General features: G+C 40.4%; 1 protein-coding gene across 3 annotated transcripts in view; it reads right to left on the reverse strand.

Annotated features, from left to right (window-relative positions):
- The window catches only part of GNPTAB (N-acetylglucosamine-1-phosphate transferase subunits alpha and beta), a 39,789-nt gene extending 32,297 nt beyond the window's left edge, over positions 1 to 7,492 (reverse strand). The window contains exons 1-2 of one of the 3 annotated variants that reach the window (XM_066183912.1): positions 7,316 to 7,491; positions 2,963 to 3,048 (exon numbers count right to left, since the gene is read on the reverse strand). In XM_066183912.1, the coding sequence (XP_066040009.1) occupies positions 2,963 to 3,048; positions 7,316 to 7,432 (203 nt within the window). In that variant the 5' untranslated portion in view covers positions 7,433 to 7,491. Of the gene's footprint in view, positions 1 to 2,962; positions 3,049 to 6,458; positions 6,771 to 7,315 lie in introns of those variants that run through there. The other 2 variants (XM_066183914.1, XM_066183913.1) reach the window with 2 other exon arrangements.
- Positions 7,493 to 19,296: the final 11,804 nt, after the last annotated feature.

Below are 19,296 nucleotides of genomic sequence, written 5' to 3' on the forward strand. Positions count from 1 at the left end.
TTGAAGACTCCTTAACAATTAATTGAGGTTTTTGCATTTTTCTCGTTACAAAATATACCTTTTTACTTGCAAATCTAAAAACATCCATGGGACCCTGCTTGAAGACAAAACCAGAGCCAGTAGTCCCCCAAACAGGGCAGGGGAACACTTGCTGGCAGGAGCTTCCCATACCCATGGTGTGTTTACATAAGAGAGCTATCATCACAGCTGAGACTGTAGGTAGAAGACAAACTTTTGTCTCAACATCCACTGCTGCTGAAGGAGTACAGCAGATTTTGGATCTCTCCCAAGGTACCATATGGTGATCTCCAACGTTGCTGAGCCTCTTTATGAACAATAGAAGTCTAAGCTGCTCATAGTAAACCTGTTCCAGCTCTGTACTTACGCACTAGCAGTAACTGAGCTGTTCCATTGTTACTCCTGCTCCCTGATTTGTGTGTCTTTTCCTCTCTCCAGTCTCACTCAGCTCAACAGTTAAGGGCTGGGCCAACCACTGACAGCTCTCCCTTGCTGCATCATACTGAAATCTGTCTGCACATTTCAAAAGATGAGGATTATTCCTTCACATCTTTCCATATATCTTTTTGAGTTTTAAACAGGACATCCTGGAATAGTAAAGTTACACTTTACAGTAAGTAAGCTATACTTACTACACCATTTGCAGGTAGAGTAATAAAATGCAGTCCTCACCCAAAACACTCACGGATGGAACTCCATTATTTAGTTTCCTTTACTCCTCTTTTATTTTCATATCAAAACTTAGTCATCAAAAATGGGTTTGGATAAAGTGCCTTGGTAAAAAGCCCCGGAATTTCTAGTGCACTCTCTCAAGCTGTGTAAGAGCACAAGCAATACAAGAAGCAAGTTTAGCAGCTGATGTGGCTACCTGAAAAGTGCCACAGCTGGGTTGCCAAGGGTTTGCAACAGGAAGGAAAAACAACCAAAAGCAATTGCTAAACTCCAAGGCAAAACCAGAAGTCTGCCTTGGTCTGCCAGAGAAGAGTGTTCAAAAGGTGTTACTAATGATGTCATTGTTTCCGTGTGATGAGCTTTTTGAGTTTATCATCATAAGGAGCCTGCCCACATACACAAATTTGTCTACAACTCACAGTGAGGTTTTCTCCATAGAAGTTGTAAGCTTCTATAGAAAGAACAGAGAATTTTACCTGCAAAGCTCCTAGAGAACAGCACAACTCAAATTCAATTGAAAGCCCGCTAATATTTCCCAAAGGCCATGCAGCTTTTACTTTCCACAAAGCAGTACACCTGCTTAATTTTACAACCAACAAGCCTCCTGTTCTCCAACTCTGAATATTTTTCTCTAGCACTAAAATAGGAACTGATTAAAATCACTGGACAAGCTAGATTCAATCTGGAAGCTCTCAGTTGATGTGTAGCTCTATACGTTGCATTGACACCAGCCTAAAAAATTCCACCAAACCACCACTGATGCAAGTGCCTGCTGCAAGACGGGGTCCATTACTGCATTTGTGAAGTTTGATAATAAAAATTAATTGAATCCCTGCCAAGGGACATCTAAAAGTTAACAAATGCCTAAGAGTATGCCTCCATAAAGGCTTCTTGTTGGTATGAATTATTAAGAGGAAGTTGATAGCTGCACACAAATATCACAGCAAACTTCCCTTTTACTCCTGACATGAGATTGTTAAAGGCATATGGGTGAACTGGAATAATTTAAGCTCCCATCATGAAAAACTTAAGCTTTTGCTTAGGCAGCCAATAGTTCCTCACCAGGCACTGGATGTTTTGCTCACAATCCACAGAAATGAATGCTAGCAAAGGAGTGCCTTACACAACCAAAACGAAGTAAGGAAACACTGCAGAAATGGGAACTGACTAGATCTATATCACAACAGTAAGACTCGTGATTTTGTTTTGGAAAAAGTCAATGGTTTTATAAAAAGACTCCAGTTAATTATCACTAAGCCGGGCATTTTAGTAGTGACAGGACCAGACTGCCACGTTTCACTTCAGTACAGCTAAAACATGTAAACATTAAGCTATCCATCCATATGAGCTGCATCACTCTGATCTGCTTTTATCTGTCATCCACTGGAAAATGGGGGAGAGGAGTAAGAGAAGAGACTATAAAAGTTCCTAGTATTCACCAACACCATGCAATTCATTTTACACAGTTATCTCGCACCAACTAAAGCGTGACAAATTGATCTGATCATTTCTACTGTTCCATGATGCAACAAACCTCAAGGCAGATTAAAGCTTCTGCTTTCAGGGTTATTTTTTTATCCCAGTCAAGTGTACCAATATTAAGAGTCAGATGATACATTCTTAGTAGCTTTCTTCCACCTACCAACTCACAGTCCACTTACTTCCTGAGCAACAAACCCCATGGCTATTTAGACAGGAATGATGAAACCACAGAAAGTCATGTAGCAGTTAATATGACTGAAATAAATGACCCATATGATGTGGTTTCCAACTTGCATGGGAGAGATTCTCCCATGCACTCAGCTTTTAAAAGCTTCTTGCTAGCTTTGTGACTTCTCTGCTAAATAATGATCCTCATAAGACAGCACAGAAAACATAAGGTAATTTAAAAATAACTTCTCAAAACACTGAATACTGGAATGTTAAGCACACAAGAACAGTACTTATGTTTTCCGATCTTAACTTGGAAAACATGTCATGGCTTCCCTTCATTGTTAACACCGTCACCATTTTGATGTTTCATTAGAGACTGGATGAATTAAACACATTTAAAACATAAATTTATTATAAGACTAAAGCTTTCAAAAGTCAATATTCCAAATTGGGAGATTATGCACCAACTAAGCCCTCCCTAAGATAAAACTTGGCATACGTTTAGAGCTCACACAACAAGGTTCTACTTAATAGTATGTTATTTCAACTAATATATTTTATTAAAATACTTAATTAGAAAGTAAAATGTTCAGTAGTGTCAAGTGCAGGTAAAGCTCACCGATTCTGAAATGATTTGCCAGCGACGTTGTCCCTGTATGAATCAAACATAACATGATACTGGTCTCTACTCCACTCCAAGACAACCTGCAAAGAAAAAAAAAAAAAAACAAAAACCACTTGATGTCACCACCTTCTAAAGTTACAGACTAATTTTCACCTTTTGAAATGTTTAACCACAAGCGATTTCATTCAAATTGATCCATGCATCAATGAACAACTGAGCAGACGACAATCCCAACAATCATGACAATCCCGACAATCATGACACTGAGGTAGCAATCAGACCCAGAATTGAAGAGCACTTAATTTAAACAAACTGCTTTTCTCTGCAACAAAGGATTTCATGACTTATGTACCCTCTTTTTAAACTACTTTTTCTTTAGGTCACCTCCCCCTAGTTTCTTAGCATTTAAAATTTCAGGAATGTTTTCCCAAAACTGAGACCTAAATCAAATATACTTCAGTACAAGCAGGAAACCCCTAAGACACACAGAGCCCTGAACAATTTTGCTCATCTTTTTCTATTCTCATACAGAATATACACACCTCCAAAATTTGAGCTTTGCAAACAAACAGCCAGGAAAAAACCTACAATTTTTCAACACTAAAAGTGGTAACTATGCTTTGACACAACAAAGAAGTTCAAGTATTTTGAAACAGAAGTAATATAAAACATGTATGTTCTTCTTTGAGATAAACTTGGTATGATATCTTTTACAGTGGAAGTCCAACCTTGAAAACTACAGTAGCATTTTGTGCTGTTTTAGAGCTGAAGGCACGGTGGCTTGATTTACTGAGATAAGTATATATTTGTATGTACTGGAGAGGGAAAAAAAAACCCAAAACAAACAAACAAAAACAACAAAACAAAACAAAAAAGAAAGAAAACCAGGAAAGTATAGCACTTATAGTACTTACTTTACACCACTCTTCCTAGATTTTAATGTTATTACGGCTTATTTCTTGTATTGTGGGAAGTATGAAATATGCCATTTCTCTATAGAGTCATATATATGGAGAGAGAAATATACCATTTCTCTATAAAGGAGACCATTTCTTTAAGGTCACCTTCAAAATCATAAACAAACCATCCTCCCTCTTAGGAGGCTACACATCCCTCTACTCTCATTGCCACTAAAGCAAATTTAAGCCTTCCTTAAAGCAGGAAAGTTCCATCATGTGCCTGGGTGACAAGAGCACACACGCAGTTCTTGTCAGAGCTGCAAATGGTCTCTTTGTAACGAACGTGACATCAGCACACTGCCATTCCCCTCACACAAAGGACATAGATTGCCCAGGTAGGCATAAAAATCTCCTCCCTTAAATACCAAAGTCAGGAATCGTCAAAAAGCACACACTAGTGGACTTTTTTATGCACAAGTCATTAAGTCCTTCTGCCAAATGCCAGATTTAATATAGTACACACTGGATGTTCATATCCACGTGGAAACATTTGCTCCTACTGACAGTGACAAATTGACACATTGTGACTGATCTTTGTCTAGAAGAAATACAGAAGTATTTGAGTAAGAATATATTATATGAATAATACATCTCTCCAGAAGAACATTACCTATTCCAGCCTTTTTCTTTGTCTTTTATGTAACTATAGTGAAAAAGAAGAGGACAGATCTCTCAGGAACACATTAAGGAACAAAGTTAAAAACTCTTCCTACCCGACACATTTCTTCCCTGCAACTGTTTCCTCCTAACACATTATGCATGGTGCAATAACGCCTGGAGGCTGTTTTGTTTCAACTTTATATACTGGTATTATAAAACCACCAAGAGAACATTAACAAACAAGCGGAGAGACACCACCTATTAGGAGGTACTGTATCAGACATGATAACAGTGGCTCTGTCACCTTCTGGTTATAAATCATTTTACAAAGCAGAGCTACCTACAGAAGGATGGCCGAGGAGGGTTTATAATCAAACTGCCCTAATACTTAAAGCTCATCTTACAAACAGGGAACAGCATTGATTTAGACCTGGCTGCCCCGTATGTTTTTGCAGAAATATTTCTCACTCATGTTTAATGCCCTAGTACTTCACTGAGCTGAAGATTTCCTTCAAATGAAGCTAATCTGCAGCTTCTGGCTCTGAGAACATCATTACCAATCTCAAATCGTTTGCCCTAACCATCCATTTTTACTCCACCAGTAATACTGGTATTAGCATGAGCCTAAGAAGTCAGACCTAATTTTGCCTACTAGAGGGAAAAAAAAAAAAAAAAAAAAAAAAAAAAAAAAAAAAAAAGCTGTTTCTGGGGGTGGGGGAAAAGCAGAAGTGCAAACGCTGTTCAGACACCAGGGTCTGATAAGAGCTGCCTCACACTGCTTTTTATTGCCTGACTTTCCCACAGATGGCTAAAAGTGGTTAAGCTGCTAGAAAGATTATTTGGTTTCATTTTCCAGACAGCTTTATAGTTTTTCATTAGTTGTTGCCTTGAAGATTCTGTACTGGAGAAGCGTTTTCCATTCCCAGGATAGTTGCAGAAGTGGTCTAACAGCGTTCCTTCTCACAAGCCTTGTCTCTCCTAAGGCACTGAACTATCACTGTTTACCACACTACAAAGGCAAAAAGCAAGATGCATGCAAACATCTCTCACCAGGCTCATCTGCCACCCTCGAAAAGGAAAAAAGAAAAATGCAGGTGTTTCACTGGTGTTTTTAGCTCTTTTGTTGTTGTTGTTGGTTTTGTTTTTTTTTTTTAATTACTAGTCACTTTTCTTCTTTCTTCACATATAATTTGGAAAATCTACTCCTACATGAATCTTCCTGTTCTTTTGCTCACTCTCTAAATTGTACCTAAGCTTTCCAAGCAGCTTTTAAAGGGCTGGAAGCAGCAAATTAAACCTTAGCAGGAAAATCCGAGCAGTGATTTTGATGGATTCTCACCAAAACCAACCATAACTTAGACAACTACTGAAATATTTCTGAAAATCTTCAAAGTTCTATGATGTCCTAAAGCTGTGTTTTAAGTCCACATTCCGAAGAAATGCAAAATTATGTCAGTTTCACAGCACCACAAAAACTACACCAATCCAAGTTGACAATAATGTACAAACAGGTGCCTATGAGTACTTTACAATTACTTAATTTGCTGATGGCTCTGAAGTGTTTCAGGAACTTGTGGTCCTCACAAGCCACCAGAGATTAGTACATTATGCAAAGATGCGTAAGTACACAAAATAAAGTTTCGATTGTGGTACACGCAACAGTTTCAGATAATACTCTTTATGGCTCTTCTGCTTTTTCTCCCTGTATCTGAAAAAGCTCATCAAAATAAAACAGAGAAAAGAAGAAAAAAAAAGAAAAAAAAAAAGAAGAAAGAAAAAAAAGAAGAAAGAAAAAGAAAGAAAGAAAAAAAAAGAAGAAAGAAAAAAAAAAAAAAGAAGAAAGAAAAGGAACAGGTTAAGAATCACGAAATGCCAGTCTCTTTGTATTGAACACTGCCATCCTTTCAGACTGACAAAAATACTCGATTTACCTGATTCCTCACTACATTAACCAACGCTGTGGTGAGGTAGGATTCATTTTTTCCTCTCCAGATCCCTTCATTGATGACTTTGATGAAGATTTAAATATTCAACACATCCGTGTAAAATCATTTTTAGAAAAAGTGCAATTACATTGCATCATTTACAAAATAATGCGAGCGAACGAAGTGACAAGTAGCGGGCAAAGCAGACCCTGCTGAGCAGCTTGGAGGGAGGATACAATTAAGTCCTTAAACCCCGGAGAGGGGAAGGATTCCATCGTCCCCAGCCGACGTGCGAAGGTGACATCCAGCAGAGGCTTTAAAAGACTCAAACAAAAACACAGCACTAACAAGTCACCTGATGAGGGAAGAGGAAAAGAATTGCCCAAGATCAGCAAAGAGCAGCTGCCCGAGCACGCAGGGCTGTGTCACCTGTCAGACCCGAGGGGACACCCGGGCGCTGCCGCCGCCGGCGCTCCCCGCAGCCCAACAGGTGCGGCCCGGGCGGCGCGGGGAGCGGGAGCGGCGGCGGGGCCGCGCTGGGGGCCGCGGGCAGAGCCAGCCCGACCCCGCGGGCACGGCGGGCCTGCGGCAGCGCCGCCGGGCACAGCGCGAACGGGGCACACGGCGCCGCCACGGGCGGGACCTGTCACCCGCAAGGCGCCCGCAGAGGGACCTCGCTGCTCGCGGGACAACACAACCACCCGGCTGGCCCCCCGAGATAAAACAGCCCCAAATCCCCCCCGGGGCCCTGCAGCCGCGGGGCTGCGCCTGTCCCGCCGGCACCGCTCGGCTCGGCAAGGAGGGACGGAGGCAGGCAGGGCAAGGGGGGCAGCCACGCCGCGCCGGCGCGGCGCCGTACTGACCTCCCCGAACTGCAGGGCGGAGACGATCATGAGGACGAGGCCCCCGAGGCAGAGGCAGGGCCCATACCTGTGCGACAGGCAGGTATAGGTCTGGCGCTGCAGGAGCTTTAGCAGCATGGCCCGCCGGCGGCCGCCGCCCCGCACGGCCCGGCCCGGCCCCGCTGCCCGCGCTGCCTGCGCCAGGCGGGGCCGCCGGCCCAGCGCCCGCCCCGCTTCCGGCAGCGCCCGGCGCCGCCTGGCGGTGGCGGAGGGGCCGCGCCCCCGGCGGGCCGCGCTGAGGGAGAGGCGCTCCCGGCGGTCCCGGAGGCGGCGAATCGGCTGTTCCCGCCGCTGTGGGCTTGCGGACATCGCGCAGATACAGCCGAACTGCGTGCTGAGATTTAATTTGAGCAGCCCGTGCGTGTTACGGCACAGAAATGAAGTGCGGGGATGGGTTCGTGGAATGGGAATCGGCAGGCTAGAGTGGGTTGCTGATGGAGTTCTTCAAGAGCAGCTCTTGAGGGAAAAACGTAACAAGAGACAAGTTAGCGTTCAGTAGCTGACAGCACGCTCTGGATTAGGCCATGAAGTTCAGCCACCTGCATAGGACAGATGCTCTTGCTGCCACCCCTGTCAAACATGGATCAAGCAAGGCGCCGCTGGTGGCCTGAGCAGAATGATGGGGTGTCAGAGGCCTGCAAGAGGCCCTGCATAGCTGCACCTGTCTCTGTAGTCTATCCCTGCATCAGAAGGCCTTCTAAGTATTTCTTAAAACTTTTCAGAGTGGCAAACATCATCCTTGTGATCTTATATTTCCTGTGTGAAGTAACAATGCCTGACCCTTTCCAGAACTTTGCCCCAGTACATTTACACAGTGGTGGTGTGGGAGGACTACAGCTGGCTGCACTTTAAAAAATGTCCAAGAGGGCATGCGGCTCTTCCACACATCTCTCCCAAGTCACTGAGCCCTTCTCCAATTTACTTTTTAGTGTCACAGCTTTTTGTCTTTCTCCAGGGTTAGAGGAAAGCTCATGCTCTTACAAACAATTTGGTGGGTGAAGGTAAGAATGTTAACGTCTTTGAAATGGGGCTTAATGTCCCAACTGACTCTGGGCAGCAGGTTTGTTGAAGAGCCTAGACAGCTTGGCTCCTGAAACAGACTGCACAAGCCTGAGTTTCTGAACTTTGCGGTAAAATAGAAGTTCAAGGGGGAATATGTGGTAGGTGGTTCTGGAAGGCTGTACTTTCCCTGTGCCTCAGCCAGTGGGGAAAGGAAAAGGGCAACATGTGGCCAGGAGTTTAGGCTGAAAGGAGCCAGTGTCCTTCAAAACCTCGAGAGAGAAAACCCCGCAGGTGTTTCCCCCAATGGACCCTCTTTATTTGAAAAAAGTTGCAGGGCTCCTCTGTCTTCTTTTTGGACACAAACCTCTGGTGTTTGCGGATTTTTCTGGCAATGGGCCATGGGACAGGATGGTGAACTTGCCAGGGGTCCAGGCCCTGCAGAGCCTCAGAGCCCACCTCATAGTGCTGTGTTTCTCCTCCTTAAGGTGTGTTATGAGCCTGATAATACTTATTTAGCCCTTTGTGATAACCCAGCCTTCCAGTCTTGGGGCACAGAAGACTCTGGCTAAACTCTTCTCTCCTTCACATGTTCTCACCCATGTGCTGAAGTACTACTCTAGGGGAATATAATCTTTACATATTCCCTCACCTGCCCCTCCTGCTCAAGCACTGTGCAGTTATTATTGAACTATTATTACTCAGCTATTATTACTGGCTAGCAGCATCTCTTTACCACCACCTACAACACTGTGCCAGCAGTACCAGTGATGGCCTGGTATTCTGAGTCAGTAGACTGAGGTTTTCATTGAGAACTGAGGTATTGCACATATGCAGATCATGAGAAAAAACCCTGTTTCTGGTCAAAAAAAATCTATTTCTGGTCAAAAATCCAATATAAATGCAGAAATGAAACTGAAACCATGCTGAAAAGATGAAGCTGAGAGCTATATCACCAATGTAAAGCAGAAAACCAGTCAGGAGAAGCTGAATTACTTCAAGACCTAGATTAATAATTAGTATGAAGTGTGAGATGATACATTTATACAGACTAATAATTATTTCCATATGATACCAATGTGATAAAGCTGTCAAAATTCACATAATAATCTTTAAATTATTTTATAAAGTGTCAGACAAAGCATACCATTAGACACAGAGATAAGAAAAGTTGCTGAACAAATTATGATGACACTATATCTGTTCTTTCTTGTAGAATACTTTTATTCAAGGAATATATATTTAAACTGAAGTAGGTGCATGAAAAGGAAAAACCAGATCCTTCTTTCTAAAAAGATACTAAAAGGTTTTGACTTGTTTGCATCACAGAAATGGAGATCAGAAACTTACTTAAACTAAATGCAGTACTGTCACCAGGTTAAAACAAAACACAGGAAAACCCAAAGCAAAGCAAACAAAAAAACAAAACAAAACAACCCCCCCAAAAAAAACAAACAAAAGCACAAACAACAACAACAACAACAACAACAACAGCAACAACACAAAAAGGAGACAAAATCATGTTCTGGAATATATTTCAAATAGGAATAGCAGGAATATTTATCAAGCCTTGAGAGACAGCCTAACCAGCTTGTGGCAGGAAACAGGACCTTATATTCCAGATGTGTCCCTTTATTCCATTTTGCCATGGACTCATAGGCTCTTCCCATCTTCAGTCCATCAAAGTTTTAATTATTCCGGATAAATGAGGTTGTTTGGTCTGGAGAAGAGGAGGCTCAGGTGGGACCTCATTGCTCTCAACAGTAATCTGAAAGGATGTTGTAGTGAGTTGGGAGCTGACCTCTTCTGCCAAAGTCTCAGGTGAAAGGGTGAGAGGAAATGGCCTCAAGTTGTGCCAGGGGAGGTTTAGATTTGTTATTAGGAAAAAAAAAATCACTGAATGACTGGTCAGGCACTGGAATGATTTGCACAGGGATGTGTTAGGATCACTGCCTCTGGAAGCGTTCAAGAGGCGTCTGAATGTGGCACCTGAGGATGCATTTTAGGAGTGATTATGCTGGGTTGATGGTTGAACTGGATGATTTTTAAGGTCTCTTCCAGCCTTGATGATTCTGTGAAAGGCATGGAATATGGATGAAAACAAGGCCACCCTCAGCTTGCTAATTAATGGCAAGCTATTAAAGTAGGCATAGCAAATGCAGGCTCAAATACCTTTTGAGACAATCTATCAAAGTTGCTGGTGTAGAGAATAAATTGTTAGAAAGTTGATACAAAGTTATAAGTTGGTTGGGTGAGTTTATTGCCTTGGGGTAAATTCCCTTACCGTTGGGTATGGCCCCCACCGCTCCAGTCTCCTCCAAGACGGTGAATCACCCAAGACCATGAGGAGGAGGATGACATCACCTAGTATTCAAATGTCAGATTCCCATGGGAAATATTAGGAGAGAATACTAGGGGAGAGGGAATTTGCCAAGTGGAGACCCCTAGAAACAACAAGCCATGAGCCACTGTGCAGGTAAAGGGCTGAAGGAACCCTTCTAACCAGAAGGGACATTGGACGACATCAAAGCTCTAGCCAGGGCTCCTCGCCTTCGTCACCCTAACCTAAGTGAGTGAGGAGTGACATGGGGACCCTGAACCTGAAACCAGCAGGTGTCTTCATGAGGACTCCTGTGAGGGTGGAAGGCCCAGATCTGCTGGACTACAGAGCTGACATCCTCCATGCCATATCAGGAGCAGCAGTGATGTGTGCACACCTTACCTTTCCCATACCATTTCTAATAAAGCTGAAAACACTAAGGAGTTGGTCTCCTAGCATTCATAACACTGGGATTATTCTATGTCTGTCACCAGAAATTATTTCCATGATCAAAACCAGAAACCAAATCAGGGGTTTTATCTCTTGCAGCGGTCTTTGTGGGCATGTGTCTGAAAGGAGCAGGGCTTATGCCAAATTCTTCTGTTTTCACATTTTCTCTCATGCACTGCTTGTGCAATTCTCCAGGTGAGAACATCGTAATTGTACCCAAGAATGCCATACTTAACTTTTTCCATTTCTCATAGTCATTGGAGATGCAAATGAACCCAGATATTCTGCTAGGAGCAACAAATTCCACTAGATGTCAGGATATGTAAAAATTAGGTGCTGCCATTATAATCCAACATTTACTTGAGGGCCTTGCCAAGTCGTTATCAATGTAAACCATTGGGCTCTTGGGATAGTCTACTTGACTGTTCTTGTATTTGTATTAACTCAAAGGTGCACGTAGCAGCGCTCAACACAAAGGCATGCATCCTGTGGATTATGATGTAATCTAAATAAGCAGTCAAATTGTTATAAACACACTTCATCTTGATCTTGATTTTCTGCAAGTTGCCTTCACTAATATTTTTTCTCTCTTAGCTCTTAGAAAACTGAGTTTTTGATGTTTTTCTTACTACAATTACACCTCTCTAAGAAGGGTAGAAGCTACTTTGATGAGGGAAGTAATATTTTCTTTCTTTCAACAGGAATGGAGATTCTGTAATGCTCAAAATCTTGAGGAAGGCAGAACTTCTTACTGGACATGGTAAACTTGTCCTGTAGTAGCTTTTTCCAGGTCTTTTGCATTCTAATTTGCTGGGAAAGAACAGTAAGAGCTAAACATCCCAGGCAACAGTGTAATTATCTTTGGCTGAGGCAGAAGACTAAAAAATAATCAATGAAACATCCCAAGATCTTCTGTTAGCCAAGAATGTTATTTCCTGGACATTTTGTGAATCTTGTTCTAAAGAAAAGAGAATTAACTTCAACATAGGTTTCCTGTATTTGTCTCTGTATGGTCTTTTTGTAAACAAGAATTAAACTTGTAGCGCTTCTATGAGGCAAAAATTACTGCCCACAAGGTAGACACAAAATTCAGCAAGTTTGATGCCTGTTCCACTTGAAATCTGACTTTTCAAAATACAGGAGATAACTCGTAGTACTCTGAAAGCCCAGCAGTTCACTCTGAGGGGTTTTGGTTTCATTTGTGAATGCTCTGATCTTCTGAGCATTCAGAGGTGTCTTAAGACAGGCAAGTAAAATAGAGCAGTAGCAACCTGCCTGTGGAGAGTTTGTCACTACTTTGAAGAGCTGAATAAACAGTCTCTATGGAAAGGAGCTGGGAGATAATAGGGCCTTCTGGGACTTCTGTCCCTGCCACTCCACCCTCCCAAAAAACCATGATATCTATGCTTCTGAAATTAACAGCTTTGTATGGCACTGTGAATTTGGTAGTACTACTATCCATCAAATGCAATAATTAAATCACATTAGTCACTGAGGACATGAAAGAGTAAAAGACACTGACTGAGCAGTCCTTCAACACATGATCTCATTTAGACTCACCATTTATAGAGCTCTTAGGCTTTGGTGAGACTCAATCCCACTGACATTGCCTCTAAAATAGAGATTGAATATAAGTGATTGGTTTCTGAGAGACACTGTTAGACCTTGCTGCTGTGTCTTGTAATGGATTATCTCTTAATCAGTCTACAGTAATTTTAGACTCATGAGCATACACATTCTAATTATATGCATCTAGTGAGAATTTTCACTTAGTACAGCTGCAACAGTGGATATTTTAAAATACTGTTCAGTATTTCAGTACTTTTGAAAACCCTCAGGTGTTCAGCTCCCAACCCTCTGAACAGGCATGCAAGGAACATTTATGATGTTTACTTGAAAATTTTTTTCATAGAATATAGAATATTTTTTTTTCTTTATACCCATTTCTCTACTGCACCCATTTCTCTACTGGAAAAAAAAAATCTCCGAAATATCAGTCAGTTCCTACCTTTTCCACTTCCTTTTTATTTGTGCAGATACTGTAAAGAATCTTTAACATAATCTGAAGAGCATGGCTGGCAAAAATGAGGTATAACTAAAGAGAAAACAGTAGTATCTCAGAAACAGAAGAAAAAGCAGAGCCTAGAGAACAAAGGACTGGAACAATGTCATTTGAAAAATCTCTGAAAGTGAGCATCTAGATGAAGCTGAGGCAGCATGTGCACCTGGCAGCAAAATCAGATTTTCTAAGCATAATATTCGCCAACATTTTACTCTAAAAGATCTGTTATTTCCTGCACACTTCAAACTAAAAAAATAAATGCTTGAAGAAAGCCAGAAGAAACCTTTTGAAACTCTGCAGACTCTGGCATTTGCGCTTGGTTTTGGTTGGTTTGGGACTTTTGTAGTTTTTGTTGGGGTCTTGTGTTTTTTGTTCTTGGTTTTCTTTATAGCAAGCCTTTGCTTTTTTTAAAGATATATGCTCTTAGCAATGGCATACTAAAATTTAAATAGATGGTGGCCTTCAAACTGAGTTATATCTGTATGTCTGTTTCCAAAATCCTCAATGAAGTGGAAGAAATATCCTGGAAAATCTCAGCAAGCTGTGATTTAATATATTTAATGTGTATTAGGAAACATATGAATGTAACCTTATTTTCTAAATATTAAATTTCATCATTCTTTTTGAAAATATACAGTTAAAGTTCATTATCCTTGATATTTAACTATCATTTTAACTAGAGTAGAATAGAACAGAGTAAAATAAAATTTCTCACAGTAGTCTGGTTCTATGAAATGTTTGATTATTCTGAAGGGTTAAAAGGTATTATTTTTTACTTTAACACGAGAAACACAGAGCCTTTAGTACACTGATGGCATTGTTACATCATAGTGACGGAATTTATGTTTCTTCTGCTAATCCTGCCGGGTTGCAATGGCACAGAGAGCAGACTGTATAGATTTGATGGTTGAAATGGGCAGGGTAGTCTTTTAAATCCACTCAGCAGCATACAGCAGAAAATAATGGAGGTGCTTTTAGTGATTTACAGTGGGTTGGATTTTGTGGCTGGATCAAATAACATGTACCTTTTACACCACAGTAGTGAGATGGAGACTCAGAACATTAGAAAAGCATCTAATTTTGGTTAGTTAGCTCTCCATCATTTGGTATGGATCACAGTATGAGACAGAAGGATTGAATAGTTAAAGGACCTCTTTAGGATTAACCCTTAGATGGTTGAAAATATACTTTTATATTTAAAAATGCTTAAAAGACTACATAGAGAGTAGAGTGGGAATAAATGCTACAATACCTTTCTAGAAAGCCATATTAGCTGTTCTTCATATCTATTTTATTTCAGAACATAGAGACAAAGAATTGTTTGAGCTGGAAAATGCCTCTAAGACCATCGAGTCCAGCCATTAACTGCTGCTCATGAGTGTGAAGGAGCTGGTACAGACAAGACATGATCCTCCCTCTGAGACTCCCAAGCTGCACCAGCTCTTCCCCAATCCAAAGTTTCTCGAACAAATAAGAAGCACTGATGCTCCACAGGTTATTGCAGTGCTCATTGCCAGCTACAAAGCTGAGCATTTGTTTATGCCTCATGATACTGATTTCACTGCATTTTTACTGAACAAGAACAATCCTTCTGCCTTTTTTCCATGTTATTTGTGGTCGTAACAGATTTGCTCTGCAGCACGAACCTTTGATATACAAGAACTATGCAGGACATGGACAAAGGCCAAGAAAAGATGGAAAGAACAGTTTGTTAAAACTGAAAAGACAAAATTGGACTCAATATTTAGGTTTTGTAAAACTACATTTTACTAGGTACGTCTGTTTGTTACGCATATGTCAGCTGGAATCAAGAAGTTTCAACACAAACATATTTCAAAATATTATCCTAAAACACACGTAGCAGCTCTCTCTGCCCCTGTCAGACCGTGGAGTCAGCTGTGGCCAGACACAGAAAAAGGAAGGTCATGAAAGGAGCAAACTAATTCAGCCAGTAATGTGCAAAGCACGGTACACAGGAAGAAATACTTGAGTGCCCTATATTTAACAATATGAAAAGGTAAAGGTAGACAAACCAACCATAATAAATTGTGCTGGCAAATCTAGATTAACATATGGAAATAGAATCTGATTTTTCAGCACTGAGTACTCCCCATTTCCAGGAGGTTTTGTGTTGTATGTAGCCACATCATTAGCCACTTCCAATGCTGAGAAAAAAGGTATTTTTGATAGCTTTTCCTCGGATTGATCAAATTCTCTTTGTTTAAAGTCTGATTCCTTTAATCCCTTTGCATTCTAATTTGACTCAGGCCATGAATTTCATTACATTCTCCTAATCTTCGTCAAGTAACTTACTGCCAGCTACTGTGTACCACTAAGAAAACTGCAAAGGTATTTCTTTCAGATGACAAGGCCACATAAAAAGCTCCCATTTCACTTTGAATGATTTCCTTTTCACTAAAAATCTGCTTCTACAAAAACGTACTGCCAAAATTATAAAAATGCCAGAGCCAAATTCTCCCACTAACTGCTTCAGCATGTTCACTACCTCATTTAGAATGAAGATCAACAAAATCACTGGCGAATGGTTCATCTGCAGCTAAAGAGTCTCTCTCTTGCCCCTTATAGCCCTTGTCAGTCTACAAGTCATGTATTCTGGAAACAAAGATTTCTCCCAATAAACATTTTATTTGAAAAAACATCACCCACGCAGTAACTGAAAATACAGAGTGGAGTAGTAAAAAAATACATTTTGAGAGCTAATCTTCTCTAGAAATTCTGAAATAAACCTTTTCACGCCTCATCATTATTGCGAGATATTAATCTGTCCTACACCAGCGGAAGATTCTATCTGTTGTTTTATGTTTGGTTGGTTGGTTAGTTTGGGGTTTTTTTTGGTTGATTTGGTTGGTTGATTGGTTTGTTTTGGTTTTTTGGGGTTGGTTGGTTGGTTTGTTTTGGTTTTCTGGGGTTGGTTGGTTTGTTGCTTGGTTGGGTTTTATGTTGTTGTGGTTTTTGTTTGTTTGTTTTTGTTTGGGTTTTTTGTGTTTTTAGGTTTGGTTTGGGTTTTTTTTGAGAGATGAAATTACACAATTTCAACCCAGTAGTTACCTCTCTTCATTCTTAAAGGGGCCTGTCAGTTTTTGACTTGTCCAATCTTTGACAGCTGAGTCATCTTTTACCTGCATTTCAGTTAGATATAATCTAGATATCTACAGTGGGGATCCAAAACAAATGGAACAAAATAAATCACCTCTGTAACAGTAACACCTGAGAAGTGCTTTATAACTAAATCACATTACCTTTTAGAAATACTAACATTGTGCCACGAATGCCTCACACTGTAAGACTTCACAGATATTTTGGGTTGTTACTGTTGCTATTCCAAACTTCGTGTCAGAAGTGAGAATAGTTTATACATGCTTTTGTTACTGAGGTAAGGTTACAGATACTGGCACGCAACCAAAGAGGAAGGGAAGAGATATCACAAACCAGCTTAAACTTTTCACACAGTAATCTGAAGAAGTTACAGGCAGTGTATTTGACTCCTTCTGTAAATGTATTTCTGGCACAACCTGTGTTAATCAATCAGTTATTACCCAGTTGTTAATGAAAGAATTTAGGCATTATATTCACAGATTAAGGCTGCTTTTATTCCGAGTGCTTGTGTGTAACAACAGGTCTCAAGAAGTAGTTGAACTACATCTCTCTTGCTCTTGTTCCAAACTTTTATTGCTTACCATTTTCTTGTCTCACTTGTTCTTCCATCCTTCCATCTTCCAGCAGGTTCTTTTCCACGTCAGGGAAGTAAAGTTAAGTGTTACTGTAACTATTCTGTACGGGTTCCATGTAAAAACCATGCAGAGATATTAAAAACCAATGTTTTGGGGAGACGATTCTTCTAACTGGGTCTTTCATGTTACAGGTAGTTTCATAACAAATGAGTTTGGAAAATACACATGTGATAAAGAATATTCATATATAATAAATATAAAATCCATGGAAAACAGATCTTCAGTAAAACAGGAGAAAAGGGGATACAAGTACCAGTAACACAGGCTCTTTTAGATCTCTTCCATTATTATTTCCTTACCTTCGTATGTTTTCAAATCGCTGACATTGATGTGTTATTATTTGAACATGTTGGTATATATATTTTTATAATAATTCTAGTTTGAAGTAGTCTGATCATTTTGTTAAATCACAGAATCATAGAATCATAGAAGGGTTTGGTTCAGAAAGGTCCATAAAGATGTCCTAGTTTCAACCCCACTGCCATGGGCAGAGACACCTTCCATTGGACAAGATTGCTTTAGGCCCCATCTAGGCTGGCCTTGAACAGGACATCCACAATTTCTCTGGCCAACCAGTCACAGTGTCTCATCTCAGAACAGAGAATTCTTTCCTAATATATAATCTAAAACTACCCTTTTTCTCTTTACAGCCATTTCCCCTTGTGCTGTCACTACAGATCTTGGTAAAAAATCTCTAGCTGTCCTTTTCCTAAGCCCCATTTAAATAATGAAAAGATGCAATGTGTTGTCCCTGGAGTCTTCTCCCCTCCAGATTGAACAACCTCAGTTCTCTCAGTCTTCTTCAGCAAGGAAAGGGGCTCCATCCCTCTGATGATTTCTGTGGCCTTCCTCTGGACCCACTGTAACAGGTCCATGTCTTTCCTGTGCAAGAGACCTGAGAGCTGGATGCAGTGTTCCAGGTGGGATCTCACCAGAACAGAGCAGGAGGGCAGGATCACCTCCCTCAACCTTCTGGTCATGTTTCTCATGCTTTCATACAGCCCAGGATACACCTGGTTTTCTGGACAGCAAGTGCACACTGTTGACTCATACCTAATTTTTCATCTATAAAAATCCCATGGAGCTATATTAAAATCCATAGTTATTTTATATTTTTATACTACTAGGGTTTAAATATGATTTATTGAAAGCAAAATAAATTAAAATACATAGACCTTCTATCAAATAGTGTTCTCAGGTCCAGTAAATAAAACTCCTCATCCCAAGTTTATGAGTAACCTGTATTTGTTACTCCTTGCAGCTTCTAATGATCTTTAAAGAACATGCTTCTGATAAAAACTGATTAAAGATCATTGCTCAAATTATATGTTGTTACTGACTCCCTTCTACAATAAAGTTATAAAGAAAATGAAACATCACGTGAGCTGTAATAAATGTTTACATAGCAATGAGAGCCTTTGCTAGTCCGAGAACAGTCAGTTGCCACCAGCTTGAGCCAAACATGTCTTTTTCTTTCACTCTAAATAGTGTTCAGGCACTTCAGAAAGTCATGTGAATTATTTAAATACTCAACTCACACTTAAGAGTAATTTATTTACTACTTACCAAACCAAAGGTAGTGCAAGGAACTTGCAGAACTGTGGAGGGAACATTTTTCCAACAATGCGACTTAAATGTTGATGCAGTAAAATAAAGTGAATTCCATCCTCTTTTTGCTAGGGATCAAACCAGAATACTAAATTACTGATACACAAAAAAATTTAAAATTCTAGTGCTATAGATATAATTACCATCAATATGTTTCTGCCATTCATTTATTTACCAAAGACACTAGATTTAGCTCCTGTATAGTATTTCCTTAATTTTCTGTTTCAAGAGGAAAAAAACCCCCAAGATATCTGATATTGAGGCATCATTAAACAGAAATTTTTAAACTACCATATTAAGACAGCTCAAATATTAGCTCCCTTCCATTATTTTTGCACCTTTAACATAAAGAGAAATAAACCTATTTTTCCAGTCAGAAATTTCTGTCACTCTAATTCACTAGAAGGCGGATTAGCTGTGGAAATGTATGAATGTGTGGCATGAACTATTACACTCAATTTATGTGTTAAGAGCATGAGCAACTTGCTACTGCCAAGAAGGTTGCAGACTACCTCTGGTCTCAGTGGCAAAATAATTTTTTATTACTTTTCTGAACCTGCATTAAGATATGCTGTCCCTAGTCCTTTTATTTAATTTCTATCTCCCTTCCTAATACTTTCAAAGGCATGCCATGTACTCACCCTGTGTGCATCCACCACAGGGAATGTGCACCAAAGGCAAGACCCTCAGTACATTATCAGGGAGAGAGGCAGAATATGCACACGTCTTTGAAGCAGAATGGTGACCTTGA

This window comes from Chamaea fasciata, unplaced genomic scaffold, assembly GCF_029207755.1.
Source record: "Chamaea fasciata isolate MVZ Bird 193981 ecotype frontalis unplaced genomic scaffold, bChaFas1.0.hap1 SCAF_5, whole genome shotgun sequence".
Taxonomy (NCBI): domain Eukaryota; kingdom Metazoa; phylum Chordata; class Aves; order Passeriformes; family Sylviidae; genus Chamaea; species Chamaea fasciata.